This window comes from Hibiscus syriacus, unplaced genomic scaffold (genome assembly GCF_006381635.1).
Source record: "Hibiscus syriacus cultivar Baekdansim isolate YM2019G1 unplaced genomic scaffold, ASM638163v2 tig00111392_pilon, whole genome shotgun sequence".
NCBI classification, from domain to species: Eukaryota; Viridiplantae; Streptophyta; class Magnoliopsida; order Malvales; family Malvaceae; genus Hibiscus; species Hibiscus syriacus.
Window position 1 is genome coordinate 197,424 of NW_024063078.1, and position 18,157 is coordinate 215,580.

Here is an 18,157-nt window from a genome sequence, read left to right on the forward strand (position 1 = left end):
AGTCCCAATTTTCCTTATTTCTAGCGCAATCATGTCAAATATAAAATCCAATGAATCGAAAACAATTGCCATTTCAAATAACTTCAACATCTATGTGGAGACTCGAAAAGATAATTAAGTTAACAGAAATATCCTCTTTTCATAACAGTAGTAGCCCTACAATCCTCTGATCTTTCCACCGCAAAACAGTATGTTATCTTGGTGAGAAGTCTAATCTTCTCCACCTTATTCTTTAGCAGTTTTGATTCAAACACAAAAACCAACAAAGGTCCTTTTCGGAGATCAATTTTCGCAATTCGCAAACTGTCGACGAGTTCCCAAGCCCTCGATAGTTCCAGCTCAACACAATCATGGAGATCAGCGGGGCTGCGAGGCAGCTTCCACCGCTGGTAAGTTGTCTTCGGGTTGGAAACTCATAGGTTTGTTCGGATCTTCTTCTTCACTTGCAGCGGCCTTTTACTTCGGTTTTTTTGTTGTTGTTTTTGTCCTAATTCTTACACTTTCCACTACTAGAGGAAACAAGGTCCACCGTGGCATTCATACCAGGCTGGTCGACTTGAACGCTCTCTCTTGGCAGCTCATCAGGGAGGGAGACATGTAGTGAGTCACTCCATATATCAGAATCATTGGTTTCACCTTCAGTGCTAAACTTGGAAGGGTCATATGGATCTTATATGATGTGGTTCGTACATAGATATAATTAAAATTAGGTGGTTTTATATATCTAGATTAATCAGTCTATTGATCGGATACCAGTGATTAATTTAGAAAATAAAATTAGGTGGTTTTAGAACTCATGTAATGGATAGGGACATTTTAGTCTTAAAAAAGGGAGTAAATTGGGTTGGGAGGGTCGCCCTTGCCTCTGCAGTACCTGATCCGGATTAATCGATCAATAAATCAAATATCAGTAGTTATATAAAAAAATTATTAGACTAATTTATAATTAATATAAAAAATAAATTTAAAGTTATAATTTTATTTTCAGAGTAATTTTCGTACGATGTAGTGATATTGTCAAGTAAATCTAATTTTACTTGATAAGAATAAGAATTATATATATATTGTGTTAGATCAAATCAAATACATATTTTTATCTTAAAAATGAATATGATATTTTTAAATCTGGATCAATTCTACGATAAATAAAAAAGTATAATATTCAACTTATATTTGGGTCTATTAAAAATCTAACTCAAACTGATATGATTTACAAAAACTTTTTGCGTGTTGTTCGTACTAATAAATTATATAAATAATGTACAAGTATACACAATCGCAATAAGTAATATAATGATAAGTGAGTATTGTCCTCTGGAATTGGTATAAATTATGAGTTTTACCACAACATTATACTAATTTATCTAAGTATAGAAATGATATATACACTGGTGATGTTTCAGCAATGGAGATATGAGGGTGAGTGGAATGATGATAAAGGAATGTGATTGCGTCGTGGCAAGAGAACAATTTATAATGAGAAATGATAAAAATGTCAAGGTAATGTAAAATGGTAAAAATAGCAAATATATGGAATAGCTTGATAATCCTCACACGGGAAACTACTTGGGGAATGAATGGTGGGGAGTCACTTAAGGAGATGAAAACTTATTTTTCTAGCTGTTATAGTATTCTAATGTTCTCTTGTTCGACGGAGTTTTTCACGACATCTCCTCCAGTCTCAACTATGGCAACCTACACTATTGAAGATGCACTACCCCTCTTATTCGTTGAAATCCTAGCTTAGTCTCTCTCACATACTAAGGGATTAGGCTATAGTGATTAATTATACACATTGCTTATGTTAACCATACTTAAGTTTCTCTCAAATACTTAAGAATTAGTGACTACATATCTCTCGAACATCTAGTCTTCAATGAACCCCACCAAATATAGCTTAGTTCATAGTGGTGTTCGAACAACCCATGGAGTATACTCAATCGTTCATTCTAAGGGTGTTCAGATCCAATCCAATCAAAAAAAATAACAGAAAATTGATAACCGAAAAAAAATTGAAACTGATTTAGTGTGTTTGATTTTTTTTTCCACAAAACCGATCGGTTCGGTTTCGGTTTTGGAAATCCAGAACTGATCCGAACCGAACCGAACCGATATCTATTACAATGAAATTTTTCCATATTTTTTGTTTTGAACATCTAACAAATATAAAGATTATGAAACACTTTTAGGATTCCGTTGTAGTCTAGTTGGTCAGGATTCTTGGCTCTCTCTCACCCGAGAGACTTGGGTTCAAGTCCCGGCACTAGAATATTTTTTTAATAAGTATTGATGATAGTATGCTGCAGCATTTGATTCAGCCATGCTTGTATGGATGTGGAGAGGGAAGCTTGAATGAATAATTTATTGAACACGCTAGCCGTCCTAAAACCTCGTTACTTTTTCAATTTTAATCTAATTTACTACCTCTTCAAGACAGGGAAAACTAAAGCCATTTATAAGCAGAAGGCAGAGGCAGAGGAAAAGAAGAATTGGAGAGTTCACTGAGTTGTATTAATCGACAAACTGGCCTATGTAAACATTTCATTTCTAAGCATTTTAATGAAAATATGATTCTCAAGTATTGTGTTTTTTCCTGCACATTGTTTGTTCATCAAGATTTTTTTAGAAACATCCAAACTAAATCAAACCGCACTTAATTGGATCGGATCGGATCGGATCAAATTTTTTTTAGAAACATCCAAACCACAAACATTTATACTCTCAGATCGGATGAAGTTTTATCCAAAAACCGATCCAAACCGACCGCGAACACCCCTAGTTCCTTAAAACCCAAATAAAATTTGAAGCTTTAAAAATATAGCAAAGGTTGGAGGAAAAAGCATTAGGTATGCACGGTCGACACTTCCTTCAAGCCACCACGAACGACTATATCGCAAGCTCCTCTTGAATGTTACACTACTCCCTCGAGCTTCACCAATGGAGGAACACCAATAAAAAATGGAGAAAGAAGAAAAAAAGAGCTACTGTGCATTAATGGAGGTAGAGAAAATGGAGACGATAATGATTTTCCTGATTTCGTCTCTCTTATGAGGTGTCCTTATAAATAAAATATCTAAGGATATTCTTGAAAAATTTTACACTTAAAATACCCATCATATCCCCAAATTCATTCCTTGTGCATAAAATTTATCTCTATATGTGACAGTGGATCACATTCAGACGGTTACCAACAACAAACACGTGCTTTGATAGTTGTCATCTTGTGAAAATATCTCTTTGTATTTTTCTACGTCATAAATACCAAGACATTGTAGTCTGTTTCAGCAATATGTGATGTTGCGACTTTCTTCTCAGCTTGCCTTATGCTCCTTGTTACTTGCACATCACTAATCAACCACACATTTCCCATCATATAACACCTTAACAAAGTAAAAATAACACAACCACCACAAATGCAACTACATGAATCTAAAATGACCTATATGAACCCTTAGACAAACAATAATTTAATTGAAAAATGCCTTAAAAATAACCTTTTTACAGTGTTATCATCTATTTTTTAAGTTTTAAATAGAAATATATTGTATCATCTTATTAAATTAATTTATAATTATTATAAAAATAGATTTTGAGTTATAATTTTATTTTTGGACCAATTTTCTAAAATAGAGGGAGATTAACAATTAAAAAATAAATATTTTTCTTATTATTAATTTAAAAGAAATAAAATATTCCAAATATATATATATATATATATATATATATATATATATATATATATATATATATATATCGTGTTGTTAAAAAAGGAAAAAGGAAAAGCCAAAAATAGGCATGCAAATGCAATGGCGTTGGAAATGGGAAGCTTTTGAACTTAAACCATCCCCTCCCATGGCATCTCCACCTGAAAAAGCGGTCAACTCTCGATTTTCCCGTTGAACAAACACCCCCTTTGCCGCCAATCAAAACTTCCCCCCCCCCCTCCCATCCTCTCACTTTCATTCTTCGAGATTTTCCCACCGTTCACACACATCTCCCTCTCTCTTTTCTTGATTGTGGATAAGCCCCAATTCAAACAGAACAAATCGTTGCTTCAACAATCAAGGATCGAAAGGGTTTTCGCCCTTTTTCTTTTGATTTTATCCCTCTTGATCCCCCCAAATCGTCAGTTGGTATCAAAAACCAAAAGTCTTGATTTCTTCGGATCGCAAATATCGTTAAAGGGGAGGAGATTCTGAATCGAAAATGGCGTTATTGTGAATGAGAACATTCACCGCTCCATCGTCTTCTTCTCCAGCTGATGCTTCATTTTCGTTCGATTTCATATTGACATTGCCAAAGGATCCCATATTACTTACACCAGATATGAAGGGTCTTCTTAAAGGTTTAAGAAACCTTCACAATATGTTTGGTGAGTACTTCGAATGATTCGAATTATGTTTAACTCGATTAATTCATATAATCATGTTCGATGAGTTTCGACAGTGACGTGTCTTAAAATTATAATTTGAATGAGTCTAGTTATACTAATCATGGAGAGATTTGACAAATTTTGGATGCAGATGAAAAGGAACAAGAAATGCAAATAGGGAATCCTACGGACGTAAAGCATGTTGCTCATATCGGTATGGATGGTCCTGCTGCCAGTAAGCCTAGCTGGGTATGATGTTCTCTTTTCTATCTCATAGATGAGATATCTTTCATGTATTACGTTCTTATAAATTGATGTTACCCGACATGAAAAGAATGAGTATAATTCTGAATTAGATCGAAAATTACGTAGAAAAAACGAAGAAAAATAACTGGTTTTCCCAATTCATGCAGATGAATGGGTTTGATTCAGCTCAAGAGCTCTCATCCCAAGCTCTAGCCAATGATCTACAAGATGGGGATTTAGGTTCGTTCGTCTTTTGATATTCTTAAAATTTTGTAATTTCGTATTATATATTTCTAATATGAATATTCAAACTTTTGATTTAAAATTGTACGTCCGTCATCGGTTAGACGATAAAATATTCGATGAAAGTTGGACGTTTACCGTGTTTTTGCCCCCTTTTACAAGTAATGTCACAAAGGTGATTTTGGTGCAGGAAATCATGAGACATTGCCACCAACCGAGAAGCACAAGAAATCGAGGCGCAAAGCATCAATAGAGAACGGCACAGATTATGAGTCTGTCAAAGACGGCGAGAAGGGCGAGAAGCATAGACGCCACCGGTCGAACCACTCGATGGAGTCCCCCGGTCGGGAGTCATCTTCTTCCCACGGGAGACGCCACTCGAATCGCAGCACCAAGGGTGAATCCGCCGACGTGCCCGACCTCCCGAAGAAATCCCGGAGGAAGAAGTCGAAGGCGTCAGAGGGGGGGTCTTCATCATCAAGATCAAAAACTGGTTCTTTGCCTGATGTAGGTGAGCTTGAATCTTAAAAGAGAAGAAACGGCAAAACCAACGTGATACGGGCAGCCCATGCATGGTTTTTCATGGCTCAACAGCACCAGAAAATATAAAAAGAACAATGGGATTTAAAACACAGGGATTTCTTGAAGAAATCACATTCAGATTTATTTATTTATTATTATTACTTTTTTGATAAAAAGAAGGCTATTATACCTTCACTGTATTGACGATTGTTAGAGTTGTACGATCGCTTTGAAAATTTTAAAGCAACAATAGTCAACTATCAAGTCTTCAATAAATTCATTATGGTATCTCTTTAAGTTTTTTTTCATTTTTTTAATAACGAATTATATATGTTTTCGATTCGTTATATTAAACTCAATGAATAATTCTTTTTTAATAGAAGTCGCAGTCTAATTTAAAAGTGAATAATTAAAATTACCATAAGAGTTTACAACTATTATCGTATTTAAATATATAATTTAGATATTTTATTATAACATTGAAACTAACCACTTTAGATCATATAATGATATGCATGGAAAATGTTAAAAACTCAACCAAAAGACTCGAAAAAAAAATAGATACAAGCAAATTTGACTGCATCGGAAAACAAATCACAAGAGGTGATTAAGCTATTGAAAGACCACCAAGAACCGCAAATAAAAGCCAAGCGTCGTGAGAAACTATCAACGATTGTAAAATCGTATATCCAAATTCAATTCAAGGTTCCATAGCAGGAAGATCATCTGGATTATAAAGAAGCGACATCTTGATCAATCGTGACGTCGTCAAATCTAATCCTGAGAAAATATATAAAAAAATAGTCAAACACCCGAAAAAGAATACGAAAAATGTGACACAAAGACAGAGAAAAAAATGTGTTGTTTAGTTTATTTTCTGGTATATCAACTGCATGCATGCTTATAACTTCCTCCACGTTGCCATAATGCCATGTATTGTAATCAGAGGTGGAGTTTGAGGTTTATTTTTTAGTTTTTATTATATTTAAATATTATGCGTATTTTTTAAAATTAAATTTTTTAAATAGTATAAGGAATATATGTTCAGAATCTTTTTTAATTATTAATAACATATTTTATAAAAGTAACTGTCATCTCTAAAAAAAATAACACTTCATTTAACTATTAAGATTATTTAATGGATTCTTAACGTGACAGGTTTACATTGATAGATATAACAATCGATATTCCTCGTGTTCTAAAGAAGACGTTGATGGAAGCTATGGAGAAGGTTTGTAAGAATGATATATAGCTTTTATCGGCATTACTGTTGAGAAAACTAGTTATTTCCCGCATGAACGTAGTTATAAAATTGGTCTGAAACGTTAAGACTAAAACTACCCAAAATTACACATTAGACAAATCCGTCAACTATGGAATATTTATACACAATGGAAAAAACTCAATAATAAAAATACAAAATAGATAATGGAAAGAACACACCAAATTTACAATGTTCAATAAAATATCGTCTACTCCTCGAGCATCACCAACAGATGATAACTTTACTATTAACAAAATATTATAATAAATGAAATTCTTTGGAATTCTTAAAATATTACAAAGTGGGAGAATAGAGAAAAAACAAATGGGAGAGATAATTTTCAAAATGATTTCAGATGAAGATGGATAAACCTATTTATAGTTGAGCTAAGGACTAAATTTATAAATAGCCTAATAGTTAAGAAATCAAATATGAATTTTTTTTATGTGCAAAAGTTGGCCACTGGCCTACTTGCCAATATTTGGTAGCCACTTGTCAATTTGAACTTTTTGATGCATTTAATTTTGCATCCACCTTTGACTAAAATGATTGTCATCTTTTCATCTTTGGTGGTAGCAAAGCTGAACTTTAATAGTATTTGTCAATTTTGATCAATGTTTGTCGACTTTTCAAACTTGTAGTCTTTTACAAGCCACGCAGATAACAGTTGCAGTTTCGTTATTCAAAACCAGGTTTTCATAAAGTAATAAAACACCGTCCAATGCAATGTTTTGCATTTGGTTCAATGATTGATGTATGATTTATGGGCTTTAAACAAAAGAAAAAGAAACAAAGAAATGAATGATAAGAGTTACATGTACCGTAGCTGTTTCTTGCCCTGTAAAGAGCTGCAAAATCCTTGCATCCTACTCTTACCCGTCGTTAATCTTTAATGCAAATGCTCATTGTTGATCTGCTGCAATTGTGAATCCACTTGATGTCTCTCTACTCTATACATCGCCAAGATTTATGCTGCGTCAGTGGTTTCATCAACAGCCGTTGCTGGCGGTTGAGAGGAGGATGCAACTGATGCTTTTGTAGCATTTGGATTGTACCTCATAAGCACCCTTTCTTTATTTTTGCTCCACCATTCTTCAGCCTCTTGCTCCTTAAACCGTCGTTTGCTGCAAAAATATCAGACTCATTATACAATATATGCTAATCAATCTTGGTTTTTCAGTGAAGTATCTGAAAAACAATTTGCTTCTACGGATTTGTATATATATGTTGATGGAGCAGTCCGGTATAGTTTTGGTGTAGCTCATCATACAGGAAAAAAGGAATTAGTTTCTGCAGAAGTCAAGTACCTGAATCTAACTCGTCTGAACATCTTCCCTCCATTCCGGTGATAAACAAAAGTAACATAGACTCCAGGTTCGAATTGCTCGGTAATTTCTTCACCTCTAGCTGCTGCAGCCTCTCTGGAACTTCCACCATCATTGGTGTACACATTATCTTCTACCCTCTGATTTTCCGTGGTTGCTGGCAGAAAAGAATCAGGTTTTCCATGAGTGCTTAAGAAGGCTTCAGCTTGAGTATTCATAGCTTTAAAGGTTTCACTCTCTGAAACCTCAGAAGGCAACTTCTCTGTTAGTTCCTTCAACTGTAGAACAGTATCAAATTGTATTTATCAGTAGGTGTCATTGTAGATGGTACATCTGGTGGCAAACTGAAAATTAAGTTGAATTAAATGTACCTGATCTATGATAGATTTAACTACTTCCTTCGCCTCTTTAAACTTGGATGTTTCTCTTAGAGCATATGAAGCGGATTCTTGAGCGGTTTTCCGTAGTTTCTGAATCTCCACATCTTGTGTATCACACTTCTGCTTCAAACATTTTACCTGTAATCGTTCGAAAGTAGAGAAAAGCAAATTAGTTTTGATGGCAGGCTGCATAGGTAATACAAATAGTGTAATGAGCATAATAGAACAACAGATACGTATATCACTAGTACTTGATTTTGCAGTTTTGACACTTCTTGGTTCAGATGTTCATTTGACTTCCTGAGGCTTTCAATAACATTCTTCGAAAATGTATTTGTGCCTCGTGGAGGACTTGGTCGTCTCGAGTATGGTGAACCAGATCTAGAGTTCAATGGGGAATGAGATGGTGACGCTGCCGGAGATGTTGCCGGTCTAAAAGCAGTTTGAAAAGGAACTAATGAACTCGGAAGTGTAGACTCTCTAAGCTGTAAAGGTGAAGGAACTTGGGAAGCTCGCATTTGAGAAGCGTCGATTCTGGGCCCAGGTTTTCTTGTCATTATCTCCAAGTATTTGACCAGTTCTCTGTTGGGAGAAAGCAAAAGCCTGGAAGACCTTATCTCTACTCTCTCTGATTTTTCCCTGCTATCAATTGAAGACCGTGGAGCAGCAGATTTTTTCATCAAAAGTGAAGTATTACCAGCTTCAGCAGATTTAAGTTTTGCATAGCAAGCATCACAAACACGGTGAGGTTTTCCTGGAGTGGGAGCCAATGCTGCTTTCAATGCTTTCTTGGAACTGCAAGCATGGCAGTGCACCAGTCCGCAATTGTAACAGTTGTGCCTCTTCTTAGTAAATCCAAATGCTTGCCGGCAGCCAGAGCAAACTGACTGATCGACACCAGAGATCCATTTATGCATACATATACAGGAAGTGAAGTTCGAACCACATGATATATTTTTTATATGCCCATCCTTCAATGCTTCAACTAATGTTGGGGTCCTTCTATCTTCTATGTCACCATGTCCCAGTCTTCCGTTGGCACCTCTTCCCCATGTGAATATTTCACTTCTTGATGTCAGTACAGCAACATGACATGCCCCACAAGAAATTTCTTCGACAAATTCACCTACCAGTTTATCTTGTACCAGGCATGGTAATTTTCCATCAGAACTCGGGTTGCCTAGTTGACCATATGCAGTACCACCCATGGTGAAGACATGACCTGATGTTGTAAGTGCCACCGTAATAGTATGTCCACAAGCTAGCTGGTGGAAGTTGTAGTCAATGAGCGAAGAGACGCAGGCTGGAAGTAGGTAAGTTTCCTTACTTCCATGACCTAGACGGTGTTTATCGCCATCACCCCAGGTGAACAACTTTCTTGATGATATGTTAGCGCCGGATTGGCCTGAAACCTCAACAATAGCTGCGGTATGCCATACCCCACATGCAACTCTAACAGTCTTTAGTCCATTCAACATTTGAACTTCTTTTGGATATGCAGCGTTTTCCCTATCTCCATGGCCCAAAACACCAAATCTTCCATCACCAAATGTAAACAGCTTGCCATTAGAGGTTGCCAGAGCTGAATGCCAAGTGCCACAAGCGATGAATAAGACTTGCAGTCCTTCTAATGCACCACAGACTCTCTTTGGGATCCAGTGGCTGACATCAGTACCATGAGCAAGGAGGCCGGCATTATAAGTACCGTCACCCCAAGTGAATAAATCACCAGCTGAGGATACAGCACATGTATGATATTCTCCGGATGCAATGAATTCCACATTAGTTGCTGCCAGTAACTCAACTAATTGGGGATGGTTAAAGTCTTTTTGAAATCCATGGCCAAGTCTTCCACCAGATTCCTCACCCCAGGTAAAAACTTCACCCTGCTTTGTTACAAGAGCAATATGTCTAACTCCGCAAGCTATCTGATGAACATCAAGTACTACATTTGATTCCAAGGGCTTAGGAGTTAGTACATCAGTTTTTAGACAAACTGAGCTTGCAGTCCCATCTGATCCGTCAGACCATACTTCTCCCCACATGTAAACATCACCTAATGATTCTATGTCATCTGGACCCCCAGATCCACCACTTGAACAGCTAGGACTGCTTGAAACACTAATTCGGAAACCATCTGCACCAGTAGATCTCAACTGCATAGTTGCACGTTCTGACCCCGCATCTGAGCTTCCAAGATCAAAAGATGCAACACTACCGGAAATACTGTCGCTGAACTCTAGAGCACCAAACAGGGGACCATTCAGCTGTCACAAAAGACATGGAAGTCAGCCAGTAAAGATTCAAATCTAAAGAACAGGCAACAAATATAGCCATAAGATCTCTGGGCTTTTGTAACTACAATGAACACTCACGTTGTATCTATCGTCCAACAGATCATACCAAATGCAATTTTATGTCGTTAGTGATTCATTAGTATAAATATGTTATGTTGTAAGTGGATTTTCCGACAAATACCAGTTCAGTCTGCTGACTCAATACATGCAACAAGTGACTTATCATATGCATATGTATGTAGAAAGCAGAACTTACATCACTAAAATCACTTTTGGTTCTTCTGTTTCGATTCTGTCCAATCAATGCCTTAAGACCTGCTAACCACACTTCAGCCTCGGCTTTATCCTTGCAGATCTATGAAGGTAGACAACAGCAATCACTGGATTCAAATTTACCATTCAGCTGAATATAAACAGATAGCAGATCACCCAATAACTGGTACTAACCAAGTCGAGAGATCTGTCACCGTTGTTATATAGAAGTGAAAATGATAAGTGCTCCTTTTCCGGGCGAAAAAACCTTCTAAAAACAGCCTGTAAAAGTTGGAAAAAACCTTACTGGAATCTTGGTGGTATGATATAAAAAAGAAGGCTAATTATGCTGCAACATTCACCATTAACTGGAAAGATGAAAAGCAGAAATTAAACTTACAGTTCGCTGTCCAGTAACGATACGAGAGACGGTGCTTAGTTTCAGATTCTTCTCTGCTCCATGCGACAACCATATTAATGCTGTTTCATCCTGTTAATACAGCTAAAACTGAAATCATATATGCACTTAAGATAACTGAGAGAGATAACTTCATTTGCGCTTTTCTATTAATAGCTGCTGCTTCCTAGGAAAAACAGCAGAAATCAGGAAATAGAAGAGAATCCACTTGCATATCTGTATATGCATATATACAGTTGTTCTTCAAGTTTAAGATGTCAGCCATCAACTAATACAGTTACAATTAGGACCTTGATTCACATATTATTACAACTCCAAAGTGCTAAAACTGGATGATTGTACTGCAACAAGTTCATATTATAGAACTACGAAGGCCGGATAATTACGTTACTCCGACTTTTGATTTTCTCTGAAATACTCATGTCCAATGCATATCTAAACATGATTATGAGATACGACCTTTCGAAAATCCTTATGTGAAGATACATAGAAAAAAAAATGAACATATCCATATAGGGCACATACATCAGCGAAAGTACCAACCAGGTGGTCCAGGTCCATGTCTCAATGTAATGAGATTGAAGAGAACTTTACTCACCGGAGAAAGTCTGAATGCTCGAAACTTGGGTTTTCCTTTACGGCTATACTTGATAAGCCGAGTGCCTTTTTTCAAAGCAATAATCGCCTTCAAAGCAAAGGGTAAGGAATTAAACGAAAAACACAGAACAGTAGATCAAAAGCTTTAGACATATAGATGAAACAAAGGTTGATAATGGACTCTTCATGAATGAGACAATCGATATGTTTTTTTTTCCCTTAGTACCTTGTCACGCACAAGACCCATCCAAATGATATGTAAACCTTGTGTTATTTTTTAAAATAAAGCTCCTAAAATATTTTATAATAAAATAAAATTATAAAATATCAAAATTATCATTCTAGGATTGTTTCTTATTAAAAAAAGTCAAAGATATGAAACTATGATAATGTTACAAAACAACTTTATAGTCACGACATTTCATTTAAAAAGTACTATTTTCTTAACGTTCTTAGAAACAAAATCATGTAATTTTTTTTAAAGTGTGACTCCCAAATTTTGAGGTCCTATAACGTGTCATAAATCACACTTGTAAATAGGCGGTACACATGACCAATGTACATTTGAATATTTGTGCAATGATACCATATTTTAATGACTTTTTTTAAAATAAAAAAAATCGAAACACTTTTTTACATTAAATGTGTTGAAGGATCTTTCGACTACGCGATCGGCCGAGATCTCCAACTATTAAATATTGTTAGATCAATTATAGTAAATTAAAATAAAATGTTTAATCAATTAGAAACCATATATACATCGAGCTTGATTATATTATCGAATCCATATAATCGTACTCATCATTCATATACAACTAAAGCAAATGTCAAATTCTATAGATCTTATCGTATCCGAAAAATCTTTCAAGGATCCATAATCTCGTTCGAATATATGTATGTAATACTATTAAGTCCGAAGAATAACAATTCAGATTAAGCTTAAACAAACATGAAAACAGAAGAGAAAGAAGGGGAAGGAAGAACACTTGCTCAACGTCGCGTTCAGAATTGCCATGGCGAACAAGATCTGCCATTCCATTTAAAAGAACCCAAAGGAAACCGCCGGAAACAAAGGCGCTCAATCATCAGGTACTGAAATGGCGACTCCCTTGACCACCTTGTCTTCATAGATGATGCATGCGGCCTTTCATCTACAGATTCAATCCCCAGATTATACCTTCATTCCAGAAAACAGACAAACACTACTTTTTGATCGTCGAATAATAACCCCCCAAAGTTCTAAAATCAGAAAACATGATCACAGCGGCTAATTTGTTTGGAATTTTCTTTTGCATTTCGTGTGTTTGTGAATTGATTTGGTCTGTAAATGCATCGGAGAAATGAGAAAAACAAAGAGTGAGGGAGATGAGGCGAAATGAGAGGAGAGTAAGCGGTGAAAATGTTGAGACATTCCCGCTCTCTTTTTCCTACTTCCATGGTTTCTTCGTCTCCTTTAACTAATTGGGTAATTACATCTTTTATCCTCAGTTTACTCTATTCACAAATATCAGGTCTTAATCTCTTACCTTACTTAAAGGAATTTAGTGTATTATCTCAATTGATCAATTGGTCGTTGGTATTAAATTAAAAGGTATGTTTGCTTATTTTAGTAATTTAAAAGGTAGTTTGTTTTGGCAGGTTGACAATTTGCATAGTGGTGGTTGACAATTTACCATCAAGATCGCTTGTTCGTGTTTAATTATACAATCGATTGTTTGAGAATGAATATACAAAAGTTGCCTTAAAAAATCATGGATCAAAAGTAGAGGAAGAAATTGTATATAAGCGAAGAATACAGATGCTGATATCATAATTAAACCAAAATGAAATCCGGATCTGATTATTATGAACCAAAATGGAACACCCGGATCTGGTTCATGCCCTTCGTTTCCGGGATCATCTCACGGCTCACAAACATGGGATCTCGAATCAAGTTGTGAGGACGAAAAAAAGAAATAAGGGTTTCGCTTCATTTGTTGGGCGAGTCTTCTTCGCTTCAATTTTCCTTCTATCAGCTTGGCAAATTTAATCATTCTCTCGCTCTTTTTCCCGTTAAATCTCACTGAATTTACTTGTTGGGTTGTTTTTGAATTATGTTTATTTCATAGATTTGGGTATTTTCATTGGTTTGTATGTCTGGTTAATGATGATTTCTATAGGCTGAACATTGTTTTTCTTTTCTTTTTTCCAACCTTTTAATGTTTATGTTATTTAGTTTAGATGTTGTAATTTGCAGTGTAGGACACTGGGTTAGAAAACAAAAATATAATTAAATGGTATGGAGAACATTTTCTTCTTATTTTTGGTTGAATAAACCTAAAATTTTCCACCTTCAGATCTAGGTGGATGGTTCTAATGAAAATGATTTGTTTCAAGTACACTTCCTGGAGATCCTCTCATTTGGAGAAGATGAATCTAAGTGCCGATGTTGCTTTGATTGAAATATGACGTATATTTTCCGATAGGGGTATGTCGATATGCCTCTCCAATTGCACTAAAGAAGTAATTCTATGTCAACACTTGCAGTCGAGTCCAAGTAACATAGTTAAGTACGGTAAAGCGGGCGGTGGTAGATATGAAGCGATGGATTCTTCTTGTTGTCTAATCTTGTAGTTGATTCAGTGCCTTGAATACCTGAATGTTTTACCCCAATCCCGTCGTCACTGTCCTGTTTTGGATGGTATAGTTCTGGCGATAGGCCGTTTAGCGAGTTTTACTCCACTGTTGATACATGGTTGACTTATTGCGCCTATACTGATATGTGTAGTTAGATTGTCGAAAGAGCTCAACTGGACGTCTTGTAGTTACGGTGACGGTCGATATGTTGGCAGGTTCAATGAATTCATGGTCGACGGAGGGCCTACAGCGAAGGAGTTGATACCAAAGCTTGATCTTGCTAAGAAACATATATCTTCGCAACTCCATGTAGGTTTGCCGGATATCAATGTAAGATATTCCTTCTCTCTTATTCACTTGTAATGAATTTCTTTCTTTCGTGGAATATTAAGTTCGTGTTAATATGATATACGATTTTCATATTGTGGAGACCTTTCGTAAACACAGGTCAAACAATAAGTTTCTGCCGCTATCGCTTTGAGAGGACTTGGTACTATTCTATTTGTATTTGGCCATGGCTTTGGAGCCTTCCTCCTGGTGAGATTTTTGTTTCTTAAGAGTAATCATTTTGTTTCCATTTGAACTGTGAAGTTAGACAATAATTCCACCCGAGCAGTTTCATTTGATTCTACTATCATTTCTCGTCTAATAATTCTTTCCTTTTCCGTAGATCGTGTATTTGCTGGTTAGCACTCCTCTTCTCTAGGACTTCTGCAACTATCTACCCGAAGAGCCCCAGTACACTGTTCTGCTCAGTGATTTTCTGAAGGTATTTGCATATTCATATCTGAAGTGTTTCCCTATGCATTGTGAAATACGACATGCTAACTTCATTGATTCTTTCGTTAATGGCAGCGTGTTGCGCAATGCTGTGCATTATTGTTCTTCTGGGGGATGAAGAGCTCGATAACAAAGAGGCAACTAAGGAATAGAGTCCCGAAGCCGAAAACTGCTTAGATATATCAAAGAGGTAGCAGGTGAAGATTATTGATTTGCAGTGACAGGTAATATTTTGCAGGATTATCCGTTACTGAACCGAATTTTAGTAGTTAAGCTGATTTTAGTTATTTATTCCCTAGAATATTCGAAATTACGTTTGAGAATTCGAATCTTTTCCCTTCGATTTCGAGTTTAAAAGTAACGTTTGACTGAATACTCTAAATTTTTCATTGGACTTTTTAGTGCTGAAATCATGGTCGCTCTGGAAGACAGTTTATAAATTGCTTATTGATGTTATGTGCAGCCGGACCGGAAAATATCAGGTTTACCGGCTCCGGTTTCTCTATTTGCCATTTTCATGTTAGATGATCTTTTTGCAGAGAGGTATTTACTCGATTTCATTCATCATTCTATCGTCAGTTGTTTTCAAATAATCGAACACAGCGTTCATCCTATTGGATCGATTAGGAAAAATGTGAATCCCATATTCCCATAAAGGGTTTGAGGAGAATCTACAGTAAAAGTACAATATCAAATTAAGGAAAAAAATTAGGACCGAAATGAAAATTATAAAAATTGTCTAAAAAGAATAAACACGTGTTTCATGTTAACCCGACGTATTTTATAGGATCAGATTTTCTTTTTAGAAGAATTGGATTTAGATCGAATTTAAATTTAAGATGAAAAATTTTAGATCCACCTTGAAATAGTAATATACTTTTATTTTATATGCTTAAGAATAATTGTTATAATATTATTTTCTTAGCAAAAGTAACTATTTTCTTAAGGAAAGGGTTATTTTCGTTTTGAGAAAATAACCTCAGTGACCAAAAATACTTTATAATATACGATTTTAATCAAATTTTTTTGGATTTGCCAAAATGACCAACTAAATCGCAATGCGATCGATAATTCGCAACGCGATCTCCGGTATCGCAAATCGGTTTCTAGATTCGCAACGCGATTCTAATTATCGTATTGCGATTTTCCAAATTCGCGTTGCGATTTTCTGACTATCGCAATGCGAATATGTAAATCGCAATGCGAATATGTAAATCGCAATGCGATTATGACTATCGCAATGCGATTTTGACTATCGCAACACTGAATTTCAAATTCGCAACGGGTTTTAGTTTCACAACACAAATATTTTGGGTATATAACTACGCAGCAGAAGCAACTCATAACCTAAATCCTTAAATCGCAACTCATTCCATCTCCATCTATCACTCTCTCCGACGACATCCGTTCTTATATCCAAAGACATCATTCCTCATCCGGCAACAGGTTTTAGTTTCGCAGCTCGTTTGTTTAGTAAATTAATTTACAATAATGAAATCATCAAATGTTGATCATGTTTTGATAGATTTGTGTTTTCGAGGGTCATGGGAGAATGTTCATGGTGTTTTACAATATATGCCTTTACCCATGAATCTTCAACTAAAACTGTCATTAAAAAAGTTAACTTATTAAACTCTAATGTTACGTGTAGCAAATAAATTGAATTTAGAGTCTTTAAGTGGATTTAGGCTATCTTATCAGAGAAAATGTAAAATTTATTTGTTAATTGACAATGAAGATGTTGAACGATTCATTGCTTACATTAGTGTTTCGCAAGATGATGTTACATTGTATGTTGTTGAACCTAGAAGTAGTGAAGTTGGGTCAGTAGCGGGTAGTAATCAACTAAGTTTTTCAACCCCAGTTTATGGTGCTCAAAATTTAATGGTTCTACCACAATTTCATCACCAAGAAAATTTTGTTTCACCACATTTCCAATACCAAACACAATCTCAAAACCCACAACCTTTTCCTAATCCAAATTACAATCAACTTTTAGCACCAAATTCCGGTTTTCGTATTAACCAGTTAGACGATGATGAGCAAACAGAAAAAATTGTGAGTACTAGTCGGTATTCGAAATTTGATCTTGGTCAATACCCGGACTTTGATCTTGGTCAATACTCGGATTTTGATGATGTTTCAGAAGAAGAAACAGACCCTGCGTGTAATGATTTTGATATTGATCAATACCCGAATTTTGATGATGAAACAGTCACTGCCGAGGAAGATGTTGTTGATGATAATGAGGAGGAAGTTACGAATGTGAATGAACATGTTGAACATCCATTATGTAATTCATATAACTCTGAAAAAGAAAAAGAAGAAAAAGAAATCCCCGAAAAAAAGTCTCCGAAGAAAATGCCACGGGAGTATAACTGGAATATGCCAGAATTACTTCAGATACCGGAAGAATTGGTAAAAATAGCAGTTGATTGTTACACAAAAATTATTCGTATCAAGAAAGATGATTGTTTTGATACAAAGGAAGACTTGAAGATAACTTTGTATACGAAATGTGTGGAAGATGGCTATCAACTAAAAGTTAACAAATCAAGCAAAGATCGTTTCGAAACAAGGTGTATGATTGACAAAAACTGTACGTGGCGTATGATTGCAAAGAGGATAAAAGATTGCGAAATGTTTCAAGTTAGGACTTTTATTGATAAACATACATGTTCAAGAACCCAAGTTTTTCCTCACCATAGACAGGCAAACAAAAAAGTGTTGGGTGATTTTTTGGTTGAGTTAATGTTTTTGAATGGCAGGGTATATCGGGGACATGCAATTATGACTAACATGAATGCTCGGTTCAAGATTAGTATCTCATATTCTCAAGCTTGGA

At 35.7% G+C, this 18,157-nt stretch overlaps 2 protein-coding genes and 1 pseudogene across 2 annotated transcripts; 2 read left to right on the forward strand and 1 right to left on the reverse strand.

Annotated features, from left to right (window-relative positions):
• The first annotated feature begins 3,864 nt into the window (after positions 1-3,864).
• LOC120160403 (CRIB domain-containing protein RIC7-like) lies at positions 3,865-5,490 on the forward strand. The gene is made up of 4 exons (XM_039170818.1): positions 3,865-4,372; positions 4,524-4,621; positions 4,786-4,858; positions 5,052-5,490. Exons 1-4 carry the CDS (start codon positions 4,222-4,224, stop codon positions 5,387-5,389), a joined length of 660 nt encoding a protein of 219 aa, XP_039026749.1. The 5' UTR covers positions 3,865-4,221; the 3' UTR covers positions 5,390-5,490.
• Positions 5,491-7,614: 2,124 nt separating this feature from the next.
• LOC120160387 (PH, RCC1 and FYVE domains-containing protein 1-like) lies at positions 7,615-12,989 on the reverse strand. Its single transcript, XM_039170804.1, has 9 exons — positions 12,903-12,989; positions 11,918-12,004; positions 11,302-11,391; positions 11,097-11,183; positions 10,855-11,004; positions 8,604-10,619; positions 8,344-8,490; positions 7,955-8,250; positions 7,615-7,771 (listed from the first exon to the last, which is right to left on the reverse strand). Exons 1-9 carry the CDS (start codon positions 12,948-12,950, stop codon positions 7,615-7,617), a joined length of 3,078 nt encoding a protein of 1,025 aa, XP_039026735.1. The 5' UTR covers positions 12,951-12,989.
• Positions 12,990-13,771: 782 nt separating this feature from the next.
• LOC120160545 lies at positions 13,772-15,618 on the forward strand (annotated as a pseudogene).
• The last annotated feature ends 2,539 nt before the right edge of the window (positions 15,619-18,157 follow it).

Bases quoted from the DNA above. Each gene is read 5' to 3' on its own strand.
- LOC120160403 (XM_039170818.1), top strand. From the start codon at position 4,222: ATGAGAACATTCACCGCTCCATCGTCTTCTTCTCCAGCTGATGCTTCA. The intron at 4,622-4,785 runs GTATGATGTTCT...CAATTCATGCAG, and splicing joins CTGCCAGTAAGCCTAGCTGG to ATGAATGGGTTTGATTCAGC. The intron at 4,859-5,051 runs GTTCGTTCGTCT...ATTTTGGTGCAG, and splicing joins TCTACAAGATGGGGATTTAG to GAAATCATGAGACATTGCCA.
- LOC120160387 (XM_039170804.1), bottom strand. From the start codon at position 12,950: ATGGCAGATCTTGTTCGCCATGGCAATTCTGAACGCGACGTTGAGCAA. The intron at 8,491-8,603 runs GTACTAGTGATA...GAACGATTACAG, and splicing joins TGTCAAAACTGCAAAATCAA to GTAAAATGTTTGAAGCAGAA. The intron at 8,251-8,343 runs GTACATTTAATT...ACTGTTCTACAG, and splicing joins TTAAATCTATCATAGATCAG to TTGAAGGAACTAACAGAGAA.